Raw genomic sequence first — 27,377 nt, 5'->3', positions numbered from 1 at the left:
TTGATGGCAATAAACTCACCGTTATATTCACACAATTCTTGAGCTGCAGGAGGATAAAAAGAGTCATTGGTGAAGTCATTAGATTGTTGAAGTGGAGGATACTTAATGTCAAGAGAATGGTCATAATCCGACGTTGTTGGGAAAAGATCTGTCATCTTTAATCTGTGCAATACAGTCAACGGGAACGTAACACTATCGTAGTAAAATAAAAGGTCTCTCTATTACTACTTACAGTAGTGTGCATAACAGAACTAAAATACAGTTTTGTTACTGCTGCTCCTCTAAACACATATTATATACCAGCGTTGAAACCGGGTCACTACTGCTGACCCGGATGACCCACTGACCCGGATGTGACCCAGATTAAATAAAGCCCAGGCGTGCGTCAGCTAGTCTCGAGTGAGTGAGCGAACGAGACTACGGTTTGAGCATTCGATTCGTGTTGATTAAATATTGCAACTTCAGCCTAGCTGTAAGTTGAAGACCAAAAAAAAAGGGTCATCACCTACTGACAATAGCTACCCCTCACCATAGATACCATCAGTTTCGTGCTACATACTGCACTTACTAATAAATGGGCGTGGCTGAGCGTATGTTGGTAATGCGATAAGTGGGCGTGGCTCACGAAAGAGCTACGCGATAGTATTAGTATTGGTATTAGTGATTTAGGATACATAGGCTATGCCTGTATATGATCCTATTCTATAGCTAGCAAAATAAAATCAAACATAATTTAAATTAGCTACTAGTCATGATCGATAGTAAACATTTGTGAGGAGAAGTGTTGATCCAGTAGGTTTTTAAAACTGTTGATAGATTGGGCTGCAATCACATTCTCTGATAGCGTTTATAAGTTTCCACGTCGTCAAATGAACAACTTCGTTTCTCATGTGATCCAATCCGGGTCAGACCCGGATAATTTGTAAACCGGGTCGGACCCGGATGACCCAGAGAAAATGTGACCCGGATGACCCGACCCAGTTTCAACGCTGTTATATACTAGCATTCTATATTTTGTATAATGTAGCTACATAAATGCTTCTGCATATATGTAAAGTAGCATCTGGATATAAGAACATTCACCCTAAGTAACCACCACATTTAATGCAACATGATAATTGTTAATGACAACATAACATTTTAGCTGTTGCTATATACCATTTAAGATTGGCTCACGAGCTGGCTATTAAATGTCGTTGAAATTCACTGAAATACTCTAAGGCCAATGAAACTTGATTACCAGTTTCTCGCTCAGATTTTTGAAAATTTGATGCGGGCGGGCGGTTATTATTCATTATTCATTATTTTCCAAAAAGCACAACACACATCCTAAACATGAAGATTTCTGCCAAAAAAAGTGAGTCTACATTGATTACTCCTGCATTAAATAGCTAAAATACGTTACTAATCCGTATGACAAGTGATTTTTCCATTAGAGTATAGCTCATTGCTCCATTAGAGTAAAAGTGACTGCTCTATTAGAGTATTTCAATCTGAAACACCAATAATGAAATTCCATGCGGGTGTATCAAAAGCATGCGGGCGATGACGCGAAACTGCTAATCAAATTTCATTGGCCTAATAGAGCATCAAGCAGACAAGGGTGTAAAATCAAACATTTTTAATAATCAACAATGATAATGAGCTTTCTGCCCATCAGGATGGGAAACCACACTCTCAGTTCAAGTTGCCTTAAAAAGTAGGCACCACAAAGGTTTGGGTGTGGCCCATGAAAAATCATCACCTGAAAAGCAGCCTCACTTTTCCCGAATGATGATGAGGTTACATTGGTTAGGTAAAACTAAGCCTTCCGAAATGTTTTCAACATGTTGCTATTTATAATTAATTTTAAACACTGACTGCTTGACTGACTGATGCCTTCAGACATGCGTAACTCAATAACGGCTAAGGCAGGCTTGACTTTTTCACTGTTCGACGTTGCTTCATCCAGACACGTGCTTTTTGGCATACCGCAGTACATACAATGCATTCTTCATGGCCTTACCAGTGTCCTTCTTTGTGTCCCATTCATCTTTGCTGACAGAAAAAGTTGTCAATTTGGAGGTAGCACGTAACGGTTTCCTTTTGTAATGGGAATCGTCCATATTTTACTTTGATTCCAGAGGTGCGTTTCGAATAATTCTTGATTCGTAATGCTGTGGAACAGGTTGATAACAAAGTGTAATGGATAGATACTTCACTATTCAGACGATAATTGATAGCTGGGGCACATGGTGCCATTCCTTTCTTTCTTTTGATGTGGTAAGCATGGGGTTCACCAGTCATAATAATAGTTTACAAATAAAGTTAACAAACAGGGATTTTCAACTAGAGTAGGACCATAGCACATTGGCAAAAAGTACTGAAACAAGCTGGAGTAGTGCACTATATTAAATCACAGTAAAACAATAGAAATGTTATATGTCTACTGTGCTCAAGATACCATAAGAAGTAGCATAGCAAGGATATAACTCACACACTCCAGCCTTTTTATCAAAGTGCTATGGTCCCCTGAAAATATATTGTGTGTAGCTCTTGCTACTTGTAAGCTAATCATGTTGAGTAATTATGGAATGATAGTGCTTGACAGTAAGAAAAGCAAGGAAATCAATATGTTCAGCAACTATACTAAAAATAAACTAAAGGTACTTACATTCACAACCAACTTCTAGTCTACAGCATTGGAATTTGGCTTACAATGTTCCCCATAATCAACCAAGGTATAATTTTAGTTCTGTAGTGACTTGCACTTATATGCATATAAAGGTTAATGGTTTTATTGATGAAATGACAAGATCTTGTTTACATCTACTGCATCATACACTAATGCATGTGACATGCATACTGTTGGAGTTACAGAAACAAAGATTTTCGAACTCTCCATGAGTAGGAGAATAAAATGGTGTATAGTTTTAATGGATTTAAAATTTGCTTATCTGCTTGAATAAAACTTGCATATTTTTTCTTTGCAGTATGCATAATTTATGATATTTTCAAATATGTTTTCTAAAAATGTATGATTGTACAACTAGGCTGGTCTTTAGTGAGATGGTCAAATAAACTGAACAGTTTCAACTGTTTGCAATGCTTCTTGTGACATTTTTTGCAGCAATAACTAGCTAACATGATCTGAGAAAACATGAGCATGATGTCTCATAATTAATATCCCATGCATGTGTCTCATAATACATGCTGTGCAGAATAAAAATACCACAAGGTAAATGGTATATGACTAGAGTAACTTCAAGAATTTTGCTTTGATGGACTGTAACTCCTAAACCAGAACCAACCTAATATTTGTACACCAGGCCATGGTGATTACCTGTATCAAAGTGGAAGTTTCTAGCTACTCTGGTTTTCATGCCAGTTCAGTGTGACTGCATGAAGTAGTGTAGTGTGCATTGAAATTTCCTTGAAGCTTTAGTCTGCCTGGGGAAATGCTACAAGACAGTTGCAGTTTAGTTACTGGTATGTTTTCTAACAAAGTAGGATCATTTTCTTGAATTACAGCTAGAGTGGTGGTGTCGATTGTTTTATATGTCAGAAATTCACAAAGTTATCCCATACCGTATGGCTCCAAATTTTTGTAGTATAAAAATTTCGTAAAAAGCCATGTTTTCATCAATAAGTAAATTTTCGTAAAAATAAATTCGTAATTTCAAACCCTTTCGTAATTAAAAAAAAATGTGACGGTGTACATACGTGCTTTTACAGTAATATGTGGAACACGAGTTACATCGTCACGAAGTAGAATACTTGTGAAGACAAAACCAGAAGCACGGATGCTTAATGGATGGATGAAAAAAGCATCATACTTGTGTCAGAGGTTATTAAGTGTACCAAAAACGACTGGACAGGTAGTACGCCGAGCATTATTTTAAGGTCGAAGAGTAATAATAATAATAATGATAATAATAATAGTAAATTTCATGTGATAGTAGCCTACTTGGAGATGGTATTTAACAAATTCCTTTTACACCAACACTATCGTATAGCTAAACCCTCACAAACCTCGTGCTGTAACTATCGGTGGCTCGATTTCAATGCACATAAAAATTTCGTAATAAAATTTTTCGTAAATACGAAAATTTTTTGCTACGAAAATTTGGAGCCATACGGTACATGTTTTTTGACACAGCCAGATGCTTTGTGTCATATCTCCGTAATGGCTAGATTGAATCACTCACAATTTGGTATACAAGGATACATAAATGTGTGTTGCTTGCATTTGCAAACAGTTTCATTGGCCATATGTTTACATGAATGCTAGACACATCCTTTTTTAAATTAAATGATTACACCAGTAGTTACAAAACCCGTCTAGTAAAACTAAGGATCCTTCCTCTGATGTACCTGTTCGAGTTACAAGATATATTATTTGCAATCAAATCAATCAAGGTACAAACTAAACAGTTCAATATTCATGATCATATCAACTTCAGCTCAGCTAATACTAGATCCGGCACCAGCAACAAATTGATCATCCCTCATCATTTAAATAACGTATCTAGACATTCTTATTTCCATAGATTACCAACTCTCTGGAATGCCATGCCTATCCTTAACTTGGATCTAATGTTTCCTCTGCTAAAATCAAAACTAAAAACTTTTCTCTGGGATCATTTTATAACTAACTTTGAAGATAACAACAATTGCTCATTACACTATCTCTGTCCTTGCTCAAGATGCCACCAGTCACGTCCACCCACCTCAAACCTGAACTACTTGTAGAATCTGTATGTATGTGTGTATATAAGTAAGTAAGTAAGTAGGTAATAAGTAATGTAATGTAATGTACTTTCGTGGCTGTTGGTACATGTTAGCAACAGACCTTTGGTGTGTTTACACCATAAAGCAATAATAATAATAATAATAAATAATAAAAAATTAACCATACACGTAGTATGAATACTAGGCCTTAGATTATAGCTAAGAGGTGACCTATTATTATGATCTTTATCCTCAGTCAAAGAAGAAACTTGCAGTAGGGCCATACCTTTTGGATCTTACATTGCACAGGTAAAACCTCTCAAAAAAAGGGTAGGTAGGTTGGTTTGATAATGATAATTAGAAAAGTCAAGCAATATAGTTTACCATACAGGAGCTACTACAAAAAGCTTTGTGTGAATTATAGTAGTGTTCTGCAGTACCATAATAATAGCGTTTACTGTACACTGAAACAAACCTCTTGCCAATTTCTCTGGACGACTTCACCTTTACAGCTTGTCTTTTAGTGCCTTAGTTGCTGACTTTCACTTGTTCACATGAGATTGAAGCCATGATCCTATCTCAGCACAAGTGATCAAATATCACGTGATTATCATTATTATTCTAGGTCAAGCAAAAAGACAGTTAGTTAGGCCCATGCAATATAAGATCCAATAGGTATGGCCTAGATGAACATCATTTCTACACTGCATATATACCACAATTTGGCACTTTTACAGTACACAAGATTTTGGTCATCAAGAGTCAATCACATTAGCAGTGGAGTCAAGGGTCAATATTCATTTTCATCTTTGACCAACTGGATGAAGACTGGCCATGGCTAGCTAGATCACAGAGTATTGTAATTATTGCAGTTCTATCCTTGCTTTAAAGTTTTTCGTGTATACCATGATCACAGATTAATTAAGTAGGGGCGGGGAGGCCTACATCTATGCACCATAGACTTCATTCTGGTAAGAGGTCTATATGCTCCCCGTGTAGTCACTGATAATGATGCCACTCGATGACACTACAAAGAAAACTTACGAGTGTCTCAAGGTTAATCTTACTAGAGCTCCAATCTACTAATCAACTTTTCTCGGGTCCCTAGTGGCACAGTACTTACTACTTCCAATAGCCTCGATCAGAGGTAACAATTTTCATACCCACAATCGATTGTAAAGTATTAGCACGCCTGTGTGGTTTATAACGGGCTTAGATACAAGCACCCAATTGCGTCGAGCTCCTGACACTAAGGGAAACCGCACTAGGCCTAAATCGCATTATCCCTCGCATTATCCAATATTTTCAGTACAAGGTAAATTTTTAAAGGTAAATTGTAACCATTACGTAAATCTAACATTACGTCACACCCTTTTCCCTTGGTTTTCCCCACTGTAATACAATCGGTTTCTTTGTATTATAAAAACAACCACTGAGCTGTGTAGCCCCTTAGTAACAAGGGTGGAGGCCTATAGAGCTAGACTACGTAGTCTATCATTGAAGAACACTCAGACGAGCTATTGGATATTCCTGTAGCTACTTATGGCTGATGGTGTGGTCAGTCTAGGAATGCCTCGTAAGTTCAACGATGTTAAAATATACTAATACTTGTCACAAAAACTGGTTCATCACCACTCAGGCGTCGGCTCAGTAATCGGTCCTTCGTCCTGTCCTGACTAGAAAAGATCAGCTCTGGCTGGATTGATAATGATGTGATTTGGGTTGCGGATAATAATCAATAAGTACATTTAATAATTAGCTAGCTATATTAATTATAAAGCCTTTGTGTTAATTTTCATACGAATAATTGTTCGAAGTTGCTATTGTCAAGGCTATTGTTCCGGCAGCCCGAAATATTTTGTCAGTCCTATTGTTCCGGCAGTCCACTAGATTTCTCACTATCAAGCGGGCAATTGGAAACAGTGGAAATGGAAACTGGAAATGGAAACTGGAAATGGAAAACGGAAATGGTCAAATTGTCATACACTGTTAAAATGAAGAGTAACCACAACTCTCAAGGAGTTCCCAGTGTAGGGAGGATTTAACACCCCTGGAGAGTAACCATTACTCCAAAGGAGTAACTGGGGAGTAACACATGCTCTGAAGGTGGTGTCACTTACTCTTCAGAGTAATGGTTATTCTCTTCAGAGTGTTGGTTACTCTCCATGGGGTGTTAAATCCTCCCTACACTGGGAATTCTCAGAGTGGTGGTTACTCTTTATTTTTAACAGCGTATAAATGTACCCTAGAGTAAAACCTTTGTTTAGTGGCCACCTCTTAAACACTACCTTATTATAAAGACCACCTCTGTACAAAGACCACATAATTAGATCTCAAATATGGCTAAGGAACTTTTTATAACAATTACCTCTTTACAAAGACCACCTCTTCACATTGCAATAATAGCTAGGTTCCAAACATCTTATGTCAGACCACTTTATCAAAAAAGCTAAAAAGATTAGGCTCTTCGTTGATACAGTAGGTTGTAGTGTACTAGCTATGTTTTACTTGCATGGAATTTTATTGTATGACACATTCTGGTACCATAGTATTATCTATGCTTGTACAAACTAAGTGATGATGGTATATGACTTGAGTGAAGTGTGAACAGAGATAACATTGATATGAGTCATGAAATACATGTTTGAAGCTTACCAAATATTAGATCAAAGGTGACCACAAAGTGGTCCTTAGCCATCTTTGGGATCTAATTACAATGTGGTCTTTGTACAGAGGTGGTCTTTATAAGAAGGTGGTCTTTAAGAGGTGGCCACTAAGCAAGGGTTTCACTCTAGGGTACATTTATATAACAATTTGACCATTTCCATTTCCACTTTCCGTTTCCGGTTTCCATTTCCACTGTTTCCAAGAGCCCCTATCAAGCACACTAGTTGCATGGTATGCTCTGAGTATTCGACTTTAGGGCACACGTCTAGTAGGTAACCCCGAGTATTCGACTTTAGGGAACGCGTCTAGTAGGTTGCCCCGAGCATTCAACTTAGGGGACGTGAAAAGTAGTTCTAGTGTTAGGGTTGGGTTCAGTTTTAGTTTCTTCTTCACCTTCAATATATATAATATAGAAATTACTCAATTCGGAGACATATATGGTAGAAACTAAGGCAGTTGGGTAGCTGGGAGGCACGTAGCACAATGGGTAGGACTCTGGGCTCAAGCGCTGGAGGTCCCGGGTTCGATTCTTGCTCAAGGCATTTTGTGATTTTCTTTTTTTTTCATTTGAGAACCTTTTTTGTCTAAGTTTTATTTTTATTCATGTGACTGCCGGAACAATGGCAACAGCCATAATTGTTTGCTAACTGCGTGCACATGTAAAGTTCCTGCATGAGGATACGTACATACTAAATTCTAAGCAAACTAGATTAATGCTGAACAATGGTCCAGTTGTAGTAGTTTCACTCATGTATTTTAGTTATTGTATTCTAAATACTAGTGTTGGGCAATATCTGGAATTTTAAAACGATACGATATTGATACCATACTAAAAAATATGAGCGATACTGATACTTTTCGATACGATATGTATAACAAACAACACTAATGTTACATGTGCAAGTTGTTGTTCAAAAAGATGAACATGTTTACATGTTTTGGCTTCAGTCTATTTCTTCTTTGAGAAATAACTTGCCCGGCCTTGCTAAATATTCGCTCAGAAGGTACAGATGTTCCAGGAATTGCAAGATACTTCTTAGCTAATCTGGAAGCATGTGGATAAGATGCACTATTTCTCTTCCACCAATGTAAAGGATCATCTTTTCTTTCAATATTGTTCAGTCATAGATACTGTTGCATTTGTATTGTCAGTTCTGAGCTGAGCGAGGTTCTTGTAGAAGCTTGTGTTACTTGTTGATCAAAAAATCCCACAATCCGCTTTCATCAGTAGGTGATGCGTCTTTAACAATGACTTCGACTTCTGTACTGTCAGTTGAATCACTATCATCCAGTCTCAGTGATGCAGCTATTTCACGAATAATATACTGTGTGACCTTTGCTGCATTTCCAAAATCTGAAAATGCTATCTTTTTAAATCTAGGATCTAACAGTGTTGGAGCAGCTAGTAACATGTTATCTTCTATATTCAAGAACTTTCTATTCATTCTTTGTAACAGATTGTCTTTAAGGTTTTGCACTTCCAATTTTTTAGAAGAACAAGTAAGTCTCTGCAGTGCTCTTGATAATGGGATAATTTTTGAGCCTGAAATATAAGAATCAGCAGATATTTCTCTGGTAACAGCTTCAAAAGGTTGCAATATCTCTACAATTACTTTCATTACCTCAATTTCTTCACTAGAAATTGTTAGATCATTCCTATTTAGTAGACACAAAGTTGTTCGTGCAGCTTCTTCCTGCTCTATAATCCTTTCAAGCATGTAAAACGATGAATTCCAGCGGGTTTCCACTTCCTGTATCAATTTATGGTTATCAATATTAAGACGGCTCTGAATAGATGTGAGTTTATCGGTTGCTTTAGTACTCCTATGAAAATAGGTCACAATGTGTTTGCAGCGTTGCAGCAAAGCTGCCACTTCAGGAACATCTTGGAGAGAATTACTGACTATTAGGTTTAAAGTATGTGCAAAGCAAGGCAAATGATTCCACTTATTGTGCTGTATTGCTGCAACTATGTTGCTTGCATTATCTGTTATGGCACAGCAAATTTTATCTGTAATATTCCATTTATCTGTAATACAAAGAAGTGTGGAAGCAATGTTCTCGGCAGTGTGTGAGTCCTCAATTTGAACAGTTTCTAGCACAACTGATTTTAACTCCCAGTCATCTGTGAGAAAGTGGCAGGTTACAGTTATATACCCCATGGTAGCTTGGGAGGTCCACAAATTCGTAGTTATAGAGCAGTATTCCACTTTCATAAGTTGAGTATGCAATTTTTCTGTAGCATTTCTATATAATCCAGGCAAATGGTCTCTCATTATAGTACGGCGGCTAGGAGGAATGTACTTAGGATCAATTACTTTAAGAAAGTCTTGGAATCCCTTATCTTCAACAATGCTACCAGGTTGCATATCAATAGCTAGCATTTTCACTAGGGCTTTGTCAATAGCCTTACGACGCAGTGAATCTTCCGTAAAATACATGTAATCATTGCTACGTAAATGCAACAAGTGACATACTTCCATAACCAGCTGTTTGACTGAAGCTCTGCATCAGTGAAATCTGCTTGTGGCGTGATGATAACTTTTGTTTTTTATTAGCTTGTGCAGCCTGTTGCATATCAAAACTAGTCTGTACATTTTGTCAAATGAAGCCATATGCGTATTTCGTTTTTTCAATACATTTTGTACGCAAAACACATGTTTTTAAAGCGTAAAGGTTCGCTACACCTTACACATTAGACTTTCCCAAAAAAAACGGGTGGAATTAACAATTTCTAACCTTCAGCTTTCTTTTGTTCAATACAATTTTATCACAATTCAACCGGGAAGTCACTGCTCTTTCAGGCTGAAGTCCGTTGATTGCAAATAACTCCCATACATTGCGTATTGATGATTGCGCATGGCTCATTTATCGCGATGATTCTAAGTCACACATGGGGAAATCCCCATTAAAACGGGTAGCATTATTTAGAGCAGTCTAGCAGCAACAGGTTGGTGTAAAATTTATGTGGATTGCGACAGTATTTGCCAGTGCTCTGAAGGGTTAAACGTTTGTAACAAAAACTCCATATATTTGAATGGACACACGAAATACCTACTTTCCAGAGAGCTACTTTACGGATGCTACTCGATGCAACAGGGGTTCTAGTGGACTGAGGTTTGTAGTAATGTATTTTATATCAAGTAAGAAGAGAGATTCTACTGGTAACTTAGAGTCAAATTTTCGTATACGCGTAATTTAATTTTTGCGGTAAACTTGACACAAGTTTTGATATGGTTGCTGTAGTAGTTCCTCATACTCCTCTTTGTGGTGGTAAGAAAGGTGCTGCAAGATTAGTGACAACATTCAGTAAACACTTTGCAACCCAATGGCCCACAGTGAGGCACAATTAAAGTTCAGACTGATGGAGCCCCACATTTGTAAACAACACCATGCATATGGGCCTTCGTTAAAACCCGGAACGGACCAGACCGGACCTGAATTTTATTGTTGAGCACGTATCCAACTAAAATAAATTTTGGTACGCTTGCAAGGGATACAGGACGTGGACTCTGTTCTTCATTTGCACTCAGGGCATGATTGTCTACTGATATCCAGAGTGGCTGATGGGGATTTTGAAGCAAATATAGTCGTATACTGGTATTTATACAAGCCAGTTTGCAAAGCGGAAATGTAGCGTATTACAAGGACTGGATACTCTCACCGTAGCTAACAATGGTGGCGAGATACAAGCTAGCCAAGACTGGTCATAGATAATATAGCTAACTGGACTGATCTGTATACATACCGTACGCAAGGAAATTTTGACTTAAGAAAATTTTGACTAATCAAACCTGATTCGTCAAATTCTCTTACGTATAAATTTCCTTGCGTACGGTATATAGATCAGCCCAGGTATATTATTTGTGACCAGTCTTACAGTAGCTAGCTTGTATCTCGCCACCATTGTTAGCTACGGTGAGAGTATCCAGTCCTTGTAATACGCTACGTTTCCGCTTCGCAAACTGGCTTGTATAAATACCAGTATACAACTATATTTGCTTCGAAATCACCATCAGCCACTCTGGATATCAGTAGACAATCGTGCCCTGAGTGCAAATGAAGAACAGAGTCCACGTCCTGTATCCTTTGCAAGCGCACCGAAATTTATTTTAGTTGGATACGTGCTCCTCAACAATAAACTTCTGGTCCGGTCCGGTCCGGTCAGTTCCGGGTTTTAACGAAGGCCATGCATATGGCAACCAATCATACAAGCAATGCATTTTGTGATTGACCACACTTAGAGTTACACACAGGCACAACTCCTCCCTTTTACCTATAGCATCATAGCAAGCAATCATTGGTAAACAATGAATAATGGCTACAAGTCTTTTATGATGATGAAAGCACCTATTAGAATTATAATAACCAAACAGTTGACACTGTCAATAAAATCATTACTTGCCATTCATGCCAATCAACATTCTGTGGGCAGAGCAGGAAACTCTGCCCAATCCTGCAACAGCTATACTATTAAACAAGCATAACTTGTCTTGTAACAATACATACATTACCAGTGTATAGCTCAGTACCATTAGCTATAGCTAGTTAATGTTGTACTAACCTTTACCATATTTGTAGTATTTCCACAAGTAGACACCTTGTCTTCGCACTTGTTACATACTGATTGCCTCCTTGTCAACTGAATGTGTTGCTGACTCTCTGAAATAAGACCACACTAAACTTTGTTTCTTGGTAGAGGTAGAGCGTGCAGAGGTAGAGTCACTACTAGAATGTGCCGCCAAGTGTGCCGCCAAGTGTGCCGCCAAGTGTGCCGCAGCTGTGTAACTAGATATGGCCATTAACTCAGGTTGCTCCTCAGGCTGTTCTGCCATACTTGATATCCTGTAAGAATCTTGACAAGAACCGCTAATCTGGCGCGGCCACCCCTTGAGCTTCCTTTGCAAAGGAGCGGATGCTGCTGCACTAAACAATAACAGCAAAAGTAAAACCTCAAGTGCGCCTTGAACCATAAAATAGCTGCTTGAAAACCAGCAAAAGTAAAACACTGTAAGCAACGAAATAAACAAAGCACAAAAGCAGTGAAAGCATCAAACCACTATGCCCAGCCGCACTGGATTTATTAGCGCATTGAATACAGATCACGTGAGATATCGTATCGACATATCGAATTTTTAAAAATTTATCGATACTTGTCGATATCAGCAAATATCAAACGATATTGATACAGTATCGATATATCTCCCAACACTACTAAATACCGCCTCCTCCCTGATCACGTGAATGGTAAGTGTTGCCTCGTGTTTTCTGTGGACACAGTTAAGAGACTCATCGTGCTTATTGTCGTGCATCTTACATTGGTGCCGAAACCCGGGACAGACGAGATGGCAAGTAACGGTAGTATTTGTGTGCCGGGACCTTTGCAGCATGAGGACGCGAGATCCTGGTTTAAGCGCTTTGAACTGTGCGCTGCTGCTAACGAGTGGAATTCCACCAAACAACTATTGCGCCTCCCAACACTGCTCCGCGGCCAATTGTGGGCTATCTATGAATCCCTCGGCGATGACGACAAGGAGTCTTACGATAAGCTGAAGAAGACCATTCTGGACAGGTTGAACCCTGACTCAGACAACACCGCCTTGCCGCCCGGGAGCAACTCTCTCAACGGCGACTCCGTGAGGGGGTAGAGAGCATCGACAAACTAGCCAGGGACCTAGAAAAGCTCCTCGATCAAGCCTCACCAGGGCTTCCAGCAGCTACCCGCGAAGCAGAACTGCGTTTCCACCTTATTAACGCTCTACCGGATGAAGTGTCCTTTCAGCTGAAGCTCCAACCTAGAGGCAACTATTCAGCTACTATTGCCAAGGCACGAGAACTCCAACTGATCTACAGTCGAAACAATGTCCCCCACCCTGTGAGCTCCATCAGAAGTGAAAGCGATCGCCTGGACACAGTGGAGAAGTCTTTGTTACAAGTGACTGAGCAACTGGCCATCCTCACCAGCCATCTAACAGTACCTCAACCAGCTATATGCTGTTTTAATTGTGGTCGACCTGGCAACATGGCAAGGAACTGCCGTTCACGGAGAATGGTCGAATGTTTCAATTGTGGGAAGACAGGACATGTGGCCAGGGAGTGACGGAGCCAGGGAAACGGACAAGGGGGTGCCCAGATCCCACGAGCAGGGGGCATCCCCCGAGGCCGGTGAGTGCTCACACAGTCACGCATACACCATGCACAAACACACATGTGCATACTGTTCCCACACTCACACACAACACCAACAGGGTGGCATGCACACATGGCATGCTTAACAATCGTGAGATCCTAATATTGCTTGACTCGGGGGCATCCTGCTCAGTAGTCTCAAGACTGCATGCTGCCCATGCACACATTACATCTGCACATACAACTAGACTAGTCAATGCTGATGGGAGAGACATCACACCCTGCCACATTGACAATTAACCTGGGAAAATTCTCCACCACTCACACATTTGTAGTTGTTGACCATTTATCCACGCCAGTACTTCTAGGGTGCGACTTCCTGATGAACCATGGTTATGTGTTGGACTTTAAGGAATGTATGTTTAAGCGAGCCCAAAACCCAGAGGAGGTCTTGCAGTTACTGCCCACAAAGACAACTCCTCAGCCGCTCCACACCATAACCATGGATGACGAATGCCCCCAGGCAAACCCTACACCATGCACAGATGGGAGCTTACCCACACTAGACATGCCCACTGACATTCACCCTGCGCTTAAACACGTACTACATGAATATAAGTCCCTTTTTTTACAAGAACTTGGATGCACAAACACTACACAGCACACTATTGACACAGGTACTGCACCACCTGTCAAAGTCCCATCCCACCCGATTCCATTTCATTATGCTGAACGAGTCCACCAACAACTCCAAGAAATGGCTCAAGAAGGTATCATCAGACCCAGCACCAGTCCTTGGTGTGCTCCGGCAGTCTGTGTCCCCAAGCCCTCAGGAGAAGTCAGGATTTGTGTTGACTATGTGCAGTTGAACAGTGTCACCAAGAAGGACTCCTATCCTGTTCCTCGTGCCGAAGGGCCCCAACAGAAGCTGGCTGGCAAGAAGGTCTTTTCAAAACTTGACCTCCGCAGTGCCTACTGGCAGTTACCCATGGAGCCACAATCAATTGAGAAGACCGCATTCTGCCCAGGACCAGGTTACGGACTGTGGGAATTTACCAGAATTCCCTATGGTCTAACCGGTGCAACACAAACCTGCCCGAGAGGCCTAGACAACATCCTGCAGGACTGCAAGGACTGTGTTGACAACTATGTAGATGACTGCATTGTTTTTTCTGATGATATGAGCACACATGTAGCCGACCTTAAGAAAGTCCTCGCCCAGTTATCAAAAGCTGGCTTCACGCTCCGTGGGTCCAAGTGCTTCTTTGGGAAAACCACCACCACCCACCTAGGGTTTGAGTACTCAGCTAAGGGCGTAGCTCCCTCCTCAGAGAAATCTGAGACCATCTCAACTTGGCCTGTACCAAAGACCACTAAGGAACTTCGAGCATTCCTTGGTCTAGCTAATTTTTACTGCTGCTTTGTTGCAAATTTTGCACACATTGCTAGTCCCCTTACTGCACTCACAAGTAAACATGTCCAGTTTAAGTGGGAAGACACAGCCTTTGATACACTTAAACATGCATTAGTTAGCCCACCCATACTTGACTACCCCAGGCGTCATGACACGTTCGTGCTCTCCACTGATGCATCAGACACCGGCCTCGGTGCAGTCCTGTCTACTGCCCTGGGAACAGTGATTGAGTATGCTAGTCGTACTTTAGCCTAACCAGAGCGTAGCTACTCAACGACCGAGAAGGAGTGTTTGGCCATTGTCTGGGCAACTCACAAGCTACAACACTACCTGGTTGGAGCACACTTTATCGTTGAGACCGACCACAAGCCCTTAGAGTGGTTGCAGTCAAAGTGACCCAGCCATGCATGCTCCCAGAAGCTGGAGAGGTGGGCTCTGCAATTGAGAGGATTTGACTTTTCCATTGTCTATCGTCGGGGACCCAACAATCAACACGCCGATGCTCTCTCCCGCAAACCTGTCACCATTGTAGCCATCAGTAATGAACTGGATACCACAGTGATTGCATCAGCTCAACAATCAGACCCAGTACTAAAGACAGTCCTTCAGCAGATGACATCCAAAATAGCTCCAACACTCTCTGGTAACTGGAGAAAGTTCCCTCTCAAGTGATATTACCAGATCTGGTCCCAGCTGACTCTCCATCAGTCTGTATTATACTGTAAAGTGAAGACTCCCACCATGCCATCTGAGAAACTACTCCTGGTCGTCCCAACTTCATTACGAAGACAGCTATTGAAGAACGCCCATGACAAGGCTGGCCACCAGGGCACTGAGAGAACAATGGCACGACTGTCTGAAGGTGCTTACTGGGTTGGAATAGGTAAGGATATACACAACTACTGCACACATTGTGTCACATGTCAATGCACCAAAGCGGTCAGTACCCAACCAGCTCCATTACACCCAGTAGTGGCAAGCCGACCATGGGAACTAGTAGTGGTTGATATTCTTAAGGTGCCAATGTCCCGCCAAGGGAACCAGTACATGCTAGTTATGCAGGATTACTTCTCCAAGTGGCCATTTGCCATACCCTTGTCAGATCAGACTGCAGGCAAGATTGTGCGTGCCTTGAAGGATCAGGTTTCCACACTGGTTGGTCCTCCCCAGAGGCTGCATTCCGACCAAGGCAAAAACTTTGAGAGCCAAATCCTCAGCGAGCTTTGCAAAGCATTTGGAGTGGCCAAATCCCGCACAACACCCTATCATCCCATAGGCAATGGACTAGTGGAGCGAATGAACAGATCGATACTTAACCTGCTCCGTGGTCTGGTTCATAAGGTAGAAGACTGGGAAGAGCACCTTTAGTTGCTCCTACACATGTACAGAACAACCAAGCATGCCACCACAGGCTTGTCTCCATATGAAATCCTGTTTGGATCAAATCCTCCACCTCTGAACATTCCAACATCCGGCATGATATCACATCTGGATCCACCAGACTGCAGTTCTCTTCTTCAGTTGAAGCTATTGGAACTCAGAGAGTTGGTGGAGGCTAATACCATAGAGATGGCCAACAAACAGTTTCAAAGTTACCGAAGTAAGGAACCTGTTAAATTACAAACTGGACAGGAAGTGCTACTGGACAACCCCGCCAGAGGCAAACCAGACCCACATTGGACTGGACCCTGGATAGTGACAGAGTGGAAGGGGCCTCTGAATGTGAAGATAAAAATGGACAACAAAGAGAGGGTGGTTCATGTGAACAGAGTGAGACCACTTCTGAGACCTGACTCAAGAACCGAATGCTGTGAACCAGTAGGACAATGGAGCACCCCATTATTTCAATACTATTGTGATGACCACCCAGCCCCTGCTATTCATGATGAGTCACCAGCCGCTCCTCAGCCTGGACCACCCATCACTACTAGGAGTGGAAGAGTTGTAAGACCTGTTGACTATTATGGATACTGACACCACACACATTTTCATGCATTTGCACAACATTGTTTATTGTAATAGTGTTTGTTTTAAGGGGGGAGGTATGTAGTAGTTTCACCCATGTATTTTAGTTATTGTATTCTAAATACCGCCTCCTCCCTGATCACGTGAATGGTAAGTGTTGCCTCGTGTTTTCTGTGGACACAGTTAAAAGACTCATCGTGCTTATTGTCGTGGATCTTACACAGTCATCACTGAAATGACAGTCCCAACAAGACGGAAGTCAGCTACATGTTGTTTTTCCAAGAAATGGCTGCACCAGGCTATCAAGGCCAGCCAAAGTTGATTTTTTTGTTTTTCGTCACTCTCACACACCAATAGTTTTTATACTGCCACTTCAAAATTCATTATTTTTGGTAATGCAATCGCAATAAGCTGTTGTTGCCAGAATACTGTACTTCTTTTGATAATCAGTAATGACCACCACCTGAATGACTGAAAGTAAGTGTGGTTGTGGTTGATGAGAAACAAGGAATCTACTTTGTTTGGCCTAACTTTTTCTATAGCTATGTTATATGTGTACTCAGCAGTGGCGTAGCCAGGAAAAACATTTTACCGAGGCAAAGTTGAGAGAGTCTGCTTCTGACTCACAAAAACTTTCAAGTATCGGTGGTACAGCATTTGCAGGTTGACTCTCTGGTGGAAAGGAAGAAACTGTTTCAGAATATTTTTCTACATGTCATAAGTAATGCTCTGCTATGCTTCAATTATTACGTATACTCAACACAAAAAACTGACTTACTCTGCCGAAGATATTTTGCATGGTCAGGCCATTGATGGACTGCAATGTATGGAGGCTATCTACTTTTATTGATCTCAGTGATGTGATATTTTGTAGCTATCTCTTTCATGTGGTACTCAACTACATGTGCTAAGCATGTCAAGCTAGGAAGTAGGGGGCATGCTCCCTCAAGGAAAATTTTGAAAATACATGCTTTGAAATGGCACGTGGAGGCAGTATTTGTAACTGTTAATGCATGATATGCAATGATCAATTAGCTCAATGCAATACCATGCAGTTGTCTCACTGGAACTCAGTTTGAAAAGTAACAATTAACATATAAGATTTAGACCAAGCACTGTAATGAGAGCAGTAGCTATAAGCTGTACTGAATGCTCTATTAGAGTATATTACGTTGACTGCTCTATTAGAATATCTCGATCTTTTCATGTAAATTCAAGTAGCTGAAAAGTGGTCCAGCCAATACTGGCATTTAGTCTTTTGATTGAGGGAATTTCCAACAAAGCAATATTATTGTATTTAAGAATTCTTGTATGAAAAGGAGATATAGCATTCAATGACTGAACAGTGGCATAGCTACCATTGAGGCAACCGAGGCAGCTGCCTTGGTAAAAAAATTCTCAATAATTCAGGCTGAACAGGCCTGAGTTTTAGCACCCTGAGTTTTCTACTCAAATGTTACTACTAGACAGCATTACTACCACACATAATAGAGTCTATGGCTGTAGTAAGCAGGGCCAGAGCCCACGGTGACACTTTCCAGCAGCTATTGTAGGAGTGCTTGATCTTTCTCCACCTTTATCACCTAACTATAGCATATTTTTGTCCAGTTCATTGGTATGAAGTGATCTCAGTCATATCATTGAGTCTGAACTAAACATTACAGCCATGTTTAGTAGATGTGACCAGGCTCAGACAAAAGCATTCTCAATGCTTATTACTTTTTATTATTCAGCTTTCCAATGGAGTTTAGCTACCATATTTTTCACATGTTTTATAATTCCTTACCTTCCAGGAAACTCACTGTAAAAATAGCAAACAGCCCATAGTCGGTTTTCTTTAAATAGTTTTTTTTGCATGGGTGGGGGGGCTGGTGAAGCTGGAAAAAGGTTGTTTTCAAAATGGAAGAGGAACTCATGGAGTTACATTGGACTAAAGTAAGTAGTTTTGAGTTAGGCTCCAGACCAGCTTATGGTAGGAATTTGGCACTACATGCCTGAGTCTCAGAGTTGTGATAGTTACCTAAGAGAAGTAACTACATGTAGTTTACCTGTACTAATATCCCATGTGTACTGAGTTTTGGAATTATGTTGGCTGCATCCAACAAACAAGCACATTAGTTACTTTACAAAGTAATTTACTAATCAGCAGCTTTGTCTGCAGAAAATTACCAAGGTTTATGATTATTACACACATTAACAGGTCTGTTGCACACTATAATGTAGTGTGTGACAGGCCTGTTAATTTAAAATGGAGACTATGGTGTGCAACAGATCTGTGTAATAATGGAAGCTGGAACACTAGAATCATGTGTACCTGGACTGGACTCCACTGACCTAAACTACTGTTAACCCCTTTTGTGGTGGATTTTGGAGGTGTCTAAGTTACTTAGACCCTTTTCATGTTTACTTACTGTACATAGATCCTTTTTTCATGATTATTACATACCTGCACTGGTAGTACTGGAAAAGAATCAATTAATTTTAAACCTGTGACTGTTTTTATGGGTGGAGTGATGATGGCTTGTTTCTAATAATTAATGATATATTTCTCTGTTACAGGCAGCTGTCAACAATATGATTAAGGTACAACAGCTACTGTACATAAAGGGTCTCAATGAGTTATACTTCAGACCACAGGGGTCTAAGTAATTTAGTAACCCTCAGGCCCTGCAGTAGTTCCTTTGTTCAACTCAGGCACCAAAACACAGGGCCTTCGGATACTAGGTGGTCTGAAGTATAACTATTACTTAATGTACAACCAAGGTGTCATGTTGGTGTGGTTTATGTAGCTACTGCGCTTCAATCCTCCTAAATCATTACATGCTCATGTTAATAAAGCCCTTGACACTAATAAATGTTTATAGCACAGTTATATATGGTGCATTCATATCTATTGTATGGGAGGGCCTGGAAGGCCTATACTAGTATGTTTTGGCCAATTTACCTACACTAACCCTACAAGTAATGATTATCAAAATGTTATTAATGTTTAATATAGGCAACCAGAGGCCAGAGATGAGAGATCTTGAGAAACCACTAACTGACTACTGTACTCATTGGGAGGGCATTGGTGGTCAGTTAGGACTGACAGACTCTGTACTTGAAAACATAAAGGCTAATCATCCACAGAAACACAGAGAATGCTTCAGAGAAACACTAAAGAAATGGTTACGTATGGATACAACTGCCACATGGGGCAAGCTAGAACTTGCCATTACTAACACAATTCGACCAACGCTAGGGTTAGATAAGTTGTCATCAAGTAAGTCTTATACAGTCAGTAAAGACACTAATAAATGAAGACATAAGTATGTTATCATGTCACCTAAACTGCCCATTCTGTCTAGGCCTGAGTCAAATATACCAATTATGCTTTGAAAATTGCCTATTTTTGCTTTTGAGCAGTGTTCAAAAATCCAGCCTATTATGCTCAAAATTATGCTCTCAAAATCAAGATTATGCTCAAGAGCTGACTGTTTTATTAGAGTATAATCTGCATTTCCTGACTGTTGCATTGGAGTATCTCGATCTTATTTCTATAAAGTGTGAATAATCAGTCAAGAAATAATAAAATAGTAACACAGCAAGGATTTTTTGATATGAAATGTAGTAATAATGTGCAGTGTGTTCATGCTGTGCAGTATTTTTAGCACACGCGTTGCACATTTTAATTAAAATTCTTGAAAATTGTCCTATTATGCTGGCATAATGCTTGATGCTTTTGCTAGCCTATTATGCTTGAAATTATGCCGGCATAATTGACACAAGCCTAGTCAAATATGCACAAAAGTTATCCCAAAATGCTTTCAGGAATTTCCCAAAGTTTTCATCCATCATGCTCTTCAGTGATCCCATTATGCTTGCTTAATGCTCCTAGGTTATGCAGGTAGAATCGGTGTTCTGCAATACCATAAGTAATCACATGCAGGTAGAATTATAAGTCATGAAGGTAGTTTTAAATGATATGGTATAATTTTTAATTTCCCAGATGCTCAGCTTTAAATTTGTTGGTCAATTACTGTGTTTAAGGAGTTATATACATGTGTGTAGCAGTGTTTTTACATAATACAGGCACAAGTGCTTTGCCTAATATATGCACATGAGCATGAGGGCTGCAGGCCCGAGTGTTAGTGTGTACATATATATCAGGCAAAGCACGGGTGCCCATAGTATAACTAATATATGCCATGTGGGTTAATCACTTACACGTGTGGGAAACTGCTGGCATGCTTTACAAGTGTATTTATATTGGGCTTTGTGAATTTCAGTAGTGGGAACTGGAAACAACATAAGAATAATGGCAAGGCATTGCTGCACTAAGAAATCAAACGTACGTACGCACAGCGACATGAGCATATGAAAATTTTGATCATGGATTTATACAGTGAGCAAGGAGACACAGGACATTGAAATACGACTTGATAATGATGTTGTTATACTGTCAAGTATTCACTAATCGAGTAAGCCATAGTCATTAATAAAATTGCGATCCTGCATGAGTATATATCACTTTAGTATTACCACCAATGACTTGATCTATTTAGCACATGATACATAACATTGAGACATACATAGGACATCAAAATTGGTTTATGCTGTTATAAGTGCTTCCAGGTATTTAGTATAATAATTGTGAATGAGTTATGTCCATGAATAAAATTAAAGTTGCACATGAATAGCTGCCACTTTACCTCTAATGGCTAAATCTACTTTGCGCATGTTATGTAACATCAAGACAGATATCTAGACCTTATCAAAACAGTATTATCTATAGAACTCACCTGTATTAAAAACAGCTCTATTTCAGTCAAAGGAACTCCTCAGCATGCTTTGAGAATAGGACTATGAAACTTAATCCCACAATTGATCTCAAGATGTGTGACTATTATAATGACACAAAGAGATAGCAAAAGACATCAAAGAAATGTGAGGAGTTCTTGGAATGAGTTAATGTGATATATGCACACCTAACTGCAATATCTTGAGTTAACAAAATACACACACTGTCTTAACAAGATATGTACCACTCTGCGTGAGGAGTTCAAGGCCCCTCCAGTGCCATAATTTGTATATGACACTCTTGCTGACTGCAGTGAGTTCATTATAACTTATAATGCACTGGCTGCAGTTTTGTAGACTGCAACGAATGCATTATAAGTTATAATGCACCAGCCGCAGTGCAATAATTTATACAGATATTGCACTGGCTGCGGTTTTGTGTGGCAATGCACAAGTGCCAGCAGCTGAGACTGCTATGACACCTCACCTAATAGGTGGAAAGACACCTCACAGATCACTCGAATTCTTTTATAGCCTGACATGTAACGGTCGATTGTGGGCCATAACGTCACCAATACGTATAATGTTTACCAAGCTGTCAATGGCGATCGAAAAAGCCAACGCAGTGGCCACAATTCTAGTCTACATATATAAAAATGTATTTATACACCTTACTAGTATGGTGCCATCTTAGCCCAGATTAAACTGTAGTCCACTTCGACAATGACTCAATAAAACTAGTATATTCTAAATATTACTCACCATTATGTTTGATTGTGGTAACCAGATTTTGTCATGCCACTAGATTCAAGTTTAGCTAGTGTGAATAGTAAGAATTAGACTAGTATCATTTAGTAGTTAGGTTTTGTTTACTTAAACCGACTATTAGCTGCGTTTTCCCTTGAGAGAATCACCATGGCGATTAGTCTGGTGCTTAGTCTATATGGCGATTGAGTTGATCACGCTGAAATGCTGAGCACTACATGATGAGAATCGAACAGCAAATGTGGATTAATGACCCATAGCGTACTAGCTTTCATTATCTCAGGTGCCTGCAGTACTGTCGAGGGAATGTCATCGCAACATTCAACTTGGTTACCCACAATCAATGTTAGAAACCTGGCCTTTATACTGTCTTGTGAGACTCTCCCCACCTATTAGGTGAGTGGTACATAACAGTTATGCAACGTGCACTCGTGCTCTGCCTGTATAAACGCACTTGCCTGATGGCCCTCAGGCTCGTGTGTTTAAATCAGGCAGAGCGCTCGTGCCCGTTATATAACTATATAATATGCACTGTTCACAGTGCATATATCTTGTTAACTTTTTCTGAACCAGTGCAATATGTGATTATATTCACAGGCTTTCCTTTGATCTGAGGTGTGAAAGTGTGGTACACACACACACGCACATGCACACACACATACACACACATATATTCCGTCACCAAGGTCAATGCTACGTACCATTTCAGCTCCAGTACATACATTGTGTGTGTGTATATATGCATTCATAAATCAACTCTGCAGATTATTTATCAGATTACCACATTACTCTATGCAGTACAAGACCAGCATTCTTCTCAGCCACCAAATCATCTGGTAGTAACTCATGATCAGTCAGATACAAGTCTGAAATCCGGTGAGTAAACTGTATTGCCCACATGTACAAATATACACCAAATTGTAATGCTGAAATTTTGCAGTACTCTGTTTGTGTGTGTGCATGTTGCGTACATATTACAGTACAACACATGCATGTTTGAATGTTCCCCAAGTTGGCAAGAGCCCCATCATGGTCCCAGACTACTTTTAAAGCTCACCACTGAGCTTTGGAAAAGCAGACCACTCATTGACAAGCCTGACAGTGAAATTTGATAGTGCATTCATGTGGCTTTGTGTTCATGGAAAAGACTGCTGTCATTGGCGATAAGACTAGTTTTCCCAGACGCAGTCACATATAGGCATAGAACCACTTAATGCCTACTTAATTTACAATACTTTAATTCTTTAATAGATGAGGCTACTGTCCCTGACTTGGCTTCTCAGGCAAATGACTTCAGGGATAGTTCCACCCAACAGTACAATAGACAATTTTCAGCAAGTGTACCCGATGAAGAATTGATGGATGTTGATGATGATGCTGATGGAGATGATCTACAAGTCTATAAAATTGACTTAAATCCTCGTGGTCTAGGAATTATCATTAACAACAAGAATATTTATGGAAAGAATAAGAGAGATGGAGCAGAAGAAGATGCCAAAACATTGCAAGGACTTTTTGAATATCTGGGCTTTACAGTTCAGTTGTATGATGATTTACCTGCAGCAGAGATGGAACATGTCCTAAGACAAGTAGCTGCATCAGATCACAAGGGCTATAATTGCTTGTTGGTTGCTATTCTCACACATGGTGAAAAGATGGAAAAGGTGTATGGTACAGATAAAACTGTCTCTCTCACGCACATTATTAATCTTTTTGATGGTAGCAATTGCCCTTCTCTCATAAGCAAGCCAAAGATATTCTTTGTCCAGGCTTGCAGAGGTGATGAAAAAGATCCTGGTGTTGATGCTGCGGATGGGCCCAGCATTGATGAAGTAGACTCGGGTAGGTTATCTATCCAAAAATTATAAAATGCAAGCATGTTTAAACAATTAACATCTGATTTCACTGCCAGAATAATGATATATACACTGTATGGAAACATTTAAGTAAATATGTGACCATGCCTGTGAAAATAGGGCATGTGGGTACATGATTTTTGCCTACTTTTTCAAAGTTTCATCACTCATAACTTTTTGTACCACTATGCTATGGCACTGCGATTTTCAGCACTTAGTAAGCATTTAATGGGCATCATGATGCAAGTTACAGATGGAAATATACTTTTCCAATACTGAGATATTCCCTGTAGAGTGACGGGGTGTAGTTTGTGCCCACATTCCCTATTTTCACCGGCCCGGTCACATATGACCGTATTGATAGCAATTCAGGTTTGTTTTGGCGACTTATGTAGATTGAGAGTAAAACTATTAGGTATGCATATTGGCTGTGAATGGATCCATACTCTGCTCAGTGTTTTTGACAATTTTTACTCTCTGCCAAACTGGTCCAACATCTGTACTCCACTAGAAGCAATCCTCTGGGCCAAGTTGAAGTATATTAGTAAAGTAGCAGAAGTCATGGTGTGTAGATCATTTTATATTTGCACTGGGCCAATGAAGCACCACATTACGTATCTTATAGTTACCTTGCATATAAGATGAATCTATTCCTGCATGGGTACCATAAAATGCACTGCATGTTCAAACCATGCTTGTCTTTTGACATGTGTACATAATTATGTACTGTACGTACAGTAGGTAAATAGTAATATCAAATATTCTCATGTAGGGTTACCAACAATGTCAGATTACCTGGTAGCTTATGCCACAATCCCTAACAGGCCAGCATTTCGTAACAACCTTATAGGGTCATATTTCATACTGGAGCTGGATGAGGTGTTTAGGAAAATGGCAGATAAAGAACAGCTGACTGACATGCTAACCGAAGTCAACAGGAAAATGGCAAAACGCAGATTTGATGGAGGAAAATATAAACAACAGCCACACTTTGTTAGCGCTTTACGAAAAAAGTTGTATTTGTATCCGGGTAAGGAGACAATCAATATTCTAATATGGAGCTGCAAAATGTATCATAATTAATTGTGATCGAATTTTGGAAATCATCCATATGGGAACATTTGACACCTAAAATATTTAATGATCAAATCACAAACTTAATGTTTATAGTACAAATCTACTTGTTGGTGGTTTTAAGCCATTCTCAATACCTTAAATTACAAGAAATATTTTCAAAAATGTGCCCTGCTCTTATTAGCGACCCACTAAACATGAAAATTCTAATTATTTCATGTGCGCCCAAAATTCAGTCACAATTTTACTTTATTAAAATTTTTTTTGTGATGAAAATTTTTGTATAAAATAATTTTTGAATAATTTATTATATATGACCGCTCTATACATTATGCATTATAGCATTGCTGCACAGTTAATCCTTAGAAATTTTGGCCAATATTTCTGAGGTACAAGCTAGTGTGCAAAAAATGTTGTGTAAAATATTTTCTGCATATGAAAAGCATTTTATATACACATAAAACAAATTAAGGTAGACCATGCTGAACTAGCAAGGAACCTATTCTGTATTTTTTCTTACAGGAGAAAGCTGGTACATAACACAATGTCATGCTTGTTGAGCCTCAGCTTTAATTAAAATACATCAAAAGGGCAATTTGGTGGAATCAGGTGGGTGTACAATGTCTTTAAAATGGCTATACATTTCTTGTAAGCTGTTGTAAAATTTGACTTTTATATTATTCTGAACAAGACACATGACTACAGTGTTATAGCCAGACATTTTCTTGACCTTTTTGTATTTCCATTCTTCTCTATTATACTGATGATGTGATTGTCTTTAATTTCTACAGCACCACCCTTACCCCCAGATGGATTAGATGAAGTGTTGAAATCTGGTGAGTCTGAGCCTAATAAAAATTTGTGTTTATTATTTGTGATATCTCAGAGCCAGCAATGATTGATCTATATAATATTGTGGTTCCAAAGATTAAAGAATACTGGAAAAAAGTTGCCTATGCATTGAAGTTTAAACCTGCTGATGTAAGAAAGATAGAAGCAAAACAAAATGGAGATCCTAAAAGATGTAGTGACCAACTCTTTGAGGATTTGCTGGAAGCGGACCATGGTGCGAGTGCTAGTCCTATAACATGGTCAATACTGCTGGATGCTTTTAAGAATGTAGAGGAGCTTACAAATGTTAGAGAAGAGATCTTAAAGGAAGTGGCTAATTTAAAATAAACATGTACATCCTTGTTTGCCAATTATTTTATGCTGATTGATTACTTTATATAGCTATAATTAATCAGCTGCAGTATTTTTGACAATGCGATTTATAGCTGACATTAGTAGTGTATACATATATTACCCCTTTCATATGGTCACTTTAAACCAGGTTGAACCCACATTCAACCCGGGTTAACGTGTTCATATGACCACTATAACCAGGTTTGCTGGTGAACAGAAACTGGGTTGAACCTGGGTTGAATGTGGGTTACTCTCAACCCGGGTTGAACCCACTTTTGGGTGGCCATATGAAAAGGGTGTATGTAAATGGGCATAGAATAAGGGAGACCTACCGTAATTCGCTTTATTTTCGTGCAAAGATTTTTCGGGATAAAAGTTTTCGTGTAGAAATTTTTCGTATGATTTACGTAAATGACTGCTCTATTAGAGTAGTTCGCTCTTGATAAAAATTTTCGTGCAAGATATTTTCGTACAAATTTCGCATGCGAAAATAATTATATATGATAGAGTTTTAAAAAGCTTTTGATTAAAGTCAGTAAATTTCCGTTTATTGGTAGGTAAGTATTATACAATAGGAAATTACACTTGTATTTAAATTCTTTATAACTTTATGAAACAATTGAGTATTGGCTTGAAATTCGAAGTATGAATAGTTGGTAAGTTGTGGAATTCTTTGATTAGCATAACTCAAATTCCGTTCCTGACTGCTATCAGTCCCTTTTCCTATCCCCCTCACATATATATTAGTAGAACGGCTGAGTAACAAATTTTGAGAAATTGTTCAGGTGCTATCAAAAAATCTTTAAAAACATTTTTAATGGAGCTAATATTTC

General features: G+C 39.5%; 2 protein-coding genes and 1 long non-coding RNA gene across 3 annotated transcripts; 1 reads left to right on the top strand and 2 right to left on the bottom strand.

Annotated features, from left to right (window-relative positions):
• Positions 1–4,284: 4,284 nt before the first annotated feature.
• LOC136252139 (uncharacterized) lies at positions 4,285–6,019 on the bottom strand. The gene is made up of 3 exons (XR_010699365.1): positions 5,186–6,019; positions 4,636–4,734; positions 4,285–4,587 (listed from the first exon to the last, which is right to left on the bottom strand). It is a non-coding gene; the product is annotated as an uncharacterized lncRNA (long non-coding RNA).
• A 116-nt stretch (positions 6,020–6,135) lies between these two features.
• Positions 6,136–26,611, top strand: LOC136252152 (uncharacterized). The gene is made up of 7 exons (XM_066044544.1): positions 6,136–6,286; positions 19,884–20,147; positions 23,228–23,305; positions 23,681–24,271; positions 25,058–25,315; positions 26,151–26,195; positions 26,246–26,611. The coding sequence occupies exons 1-7, from the start codon at positions 6,253–6,255 to the stop codon at positions 26,536–26,538; spliced, it is 1,563 nt and encodes a 520-aa protein (XP_065900616.1). The 5' UTR covers positions 6,136–6,252; the 3' UTR covers positions 26,539–26,611.
• Positions 8,237–9,931, bottom strand: LOC136252153 (zinc finger BED domain-containing protein 4-like). The gene has a single exon (XM_066044546.1). The coding sequence runs from the start codon at positions 9,858–9,860 to the stop codon at positions 8,565–8,567; it is 1,296 nt and encodes a 431-aa protein (XP_065900618.1). The 5' UTR covers positions 9,861–9,931; the 3' UTR covers positions 8,237–8,564.
• Positions 26,612–27,377: the final 766 nt, after the last annotated feature.

This window comes from Dysidea avara, chromosome 4 (genome assembly GCF_963678975.1).
Source record: "Dysidea avara chromosome 4, odDysAvar1.4, whole genome shotgun sequence".
Lineage (NCBI taxonomy): Eukaryota > Metazoa > Porifera > Demospongiae > Dictyoceratida > Dysideidae > Dysidea > Dysidea avara.
Note: the sequence above shows the minus strand (reverse complement) of the source record. Positions and strands in the feature narration are given on the sequence as shown.

Coding starts and splice junctions, on each gene's coding strand:
- LOC136252152 (XM_066044544.1), top strand. CDS start 6,253: ATGGCTGATGGTGTGGTCAGTCTAGGAATGCCTC. Junction 6,287..19,883: donor GGTCAGTCTAGGAATGCCTC/GTAAGTTCAACG, acceptor TGTTTAATATAG/GCAACCAGAGGCCAGAGATG. Junction 24,272..25,057: donor CATTGATGAAGTAGACTCGG/GTAGGTTATCTA, acceptor ATTCTCATGTAG/GGTTACCAACAATGTCAGAT.
- LOC136252153 (XM_066044546.1), bottom strand. CDS start 9,860: ATGGAAGTATGTCACTTGTTGCATTTACGTAGCAATGATTACATGTAT.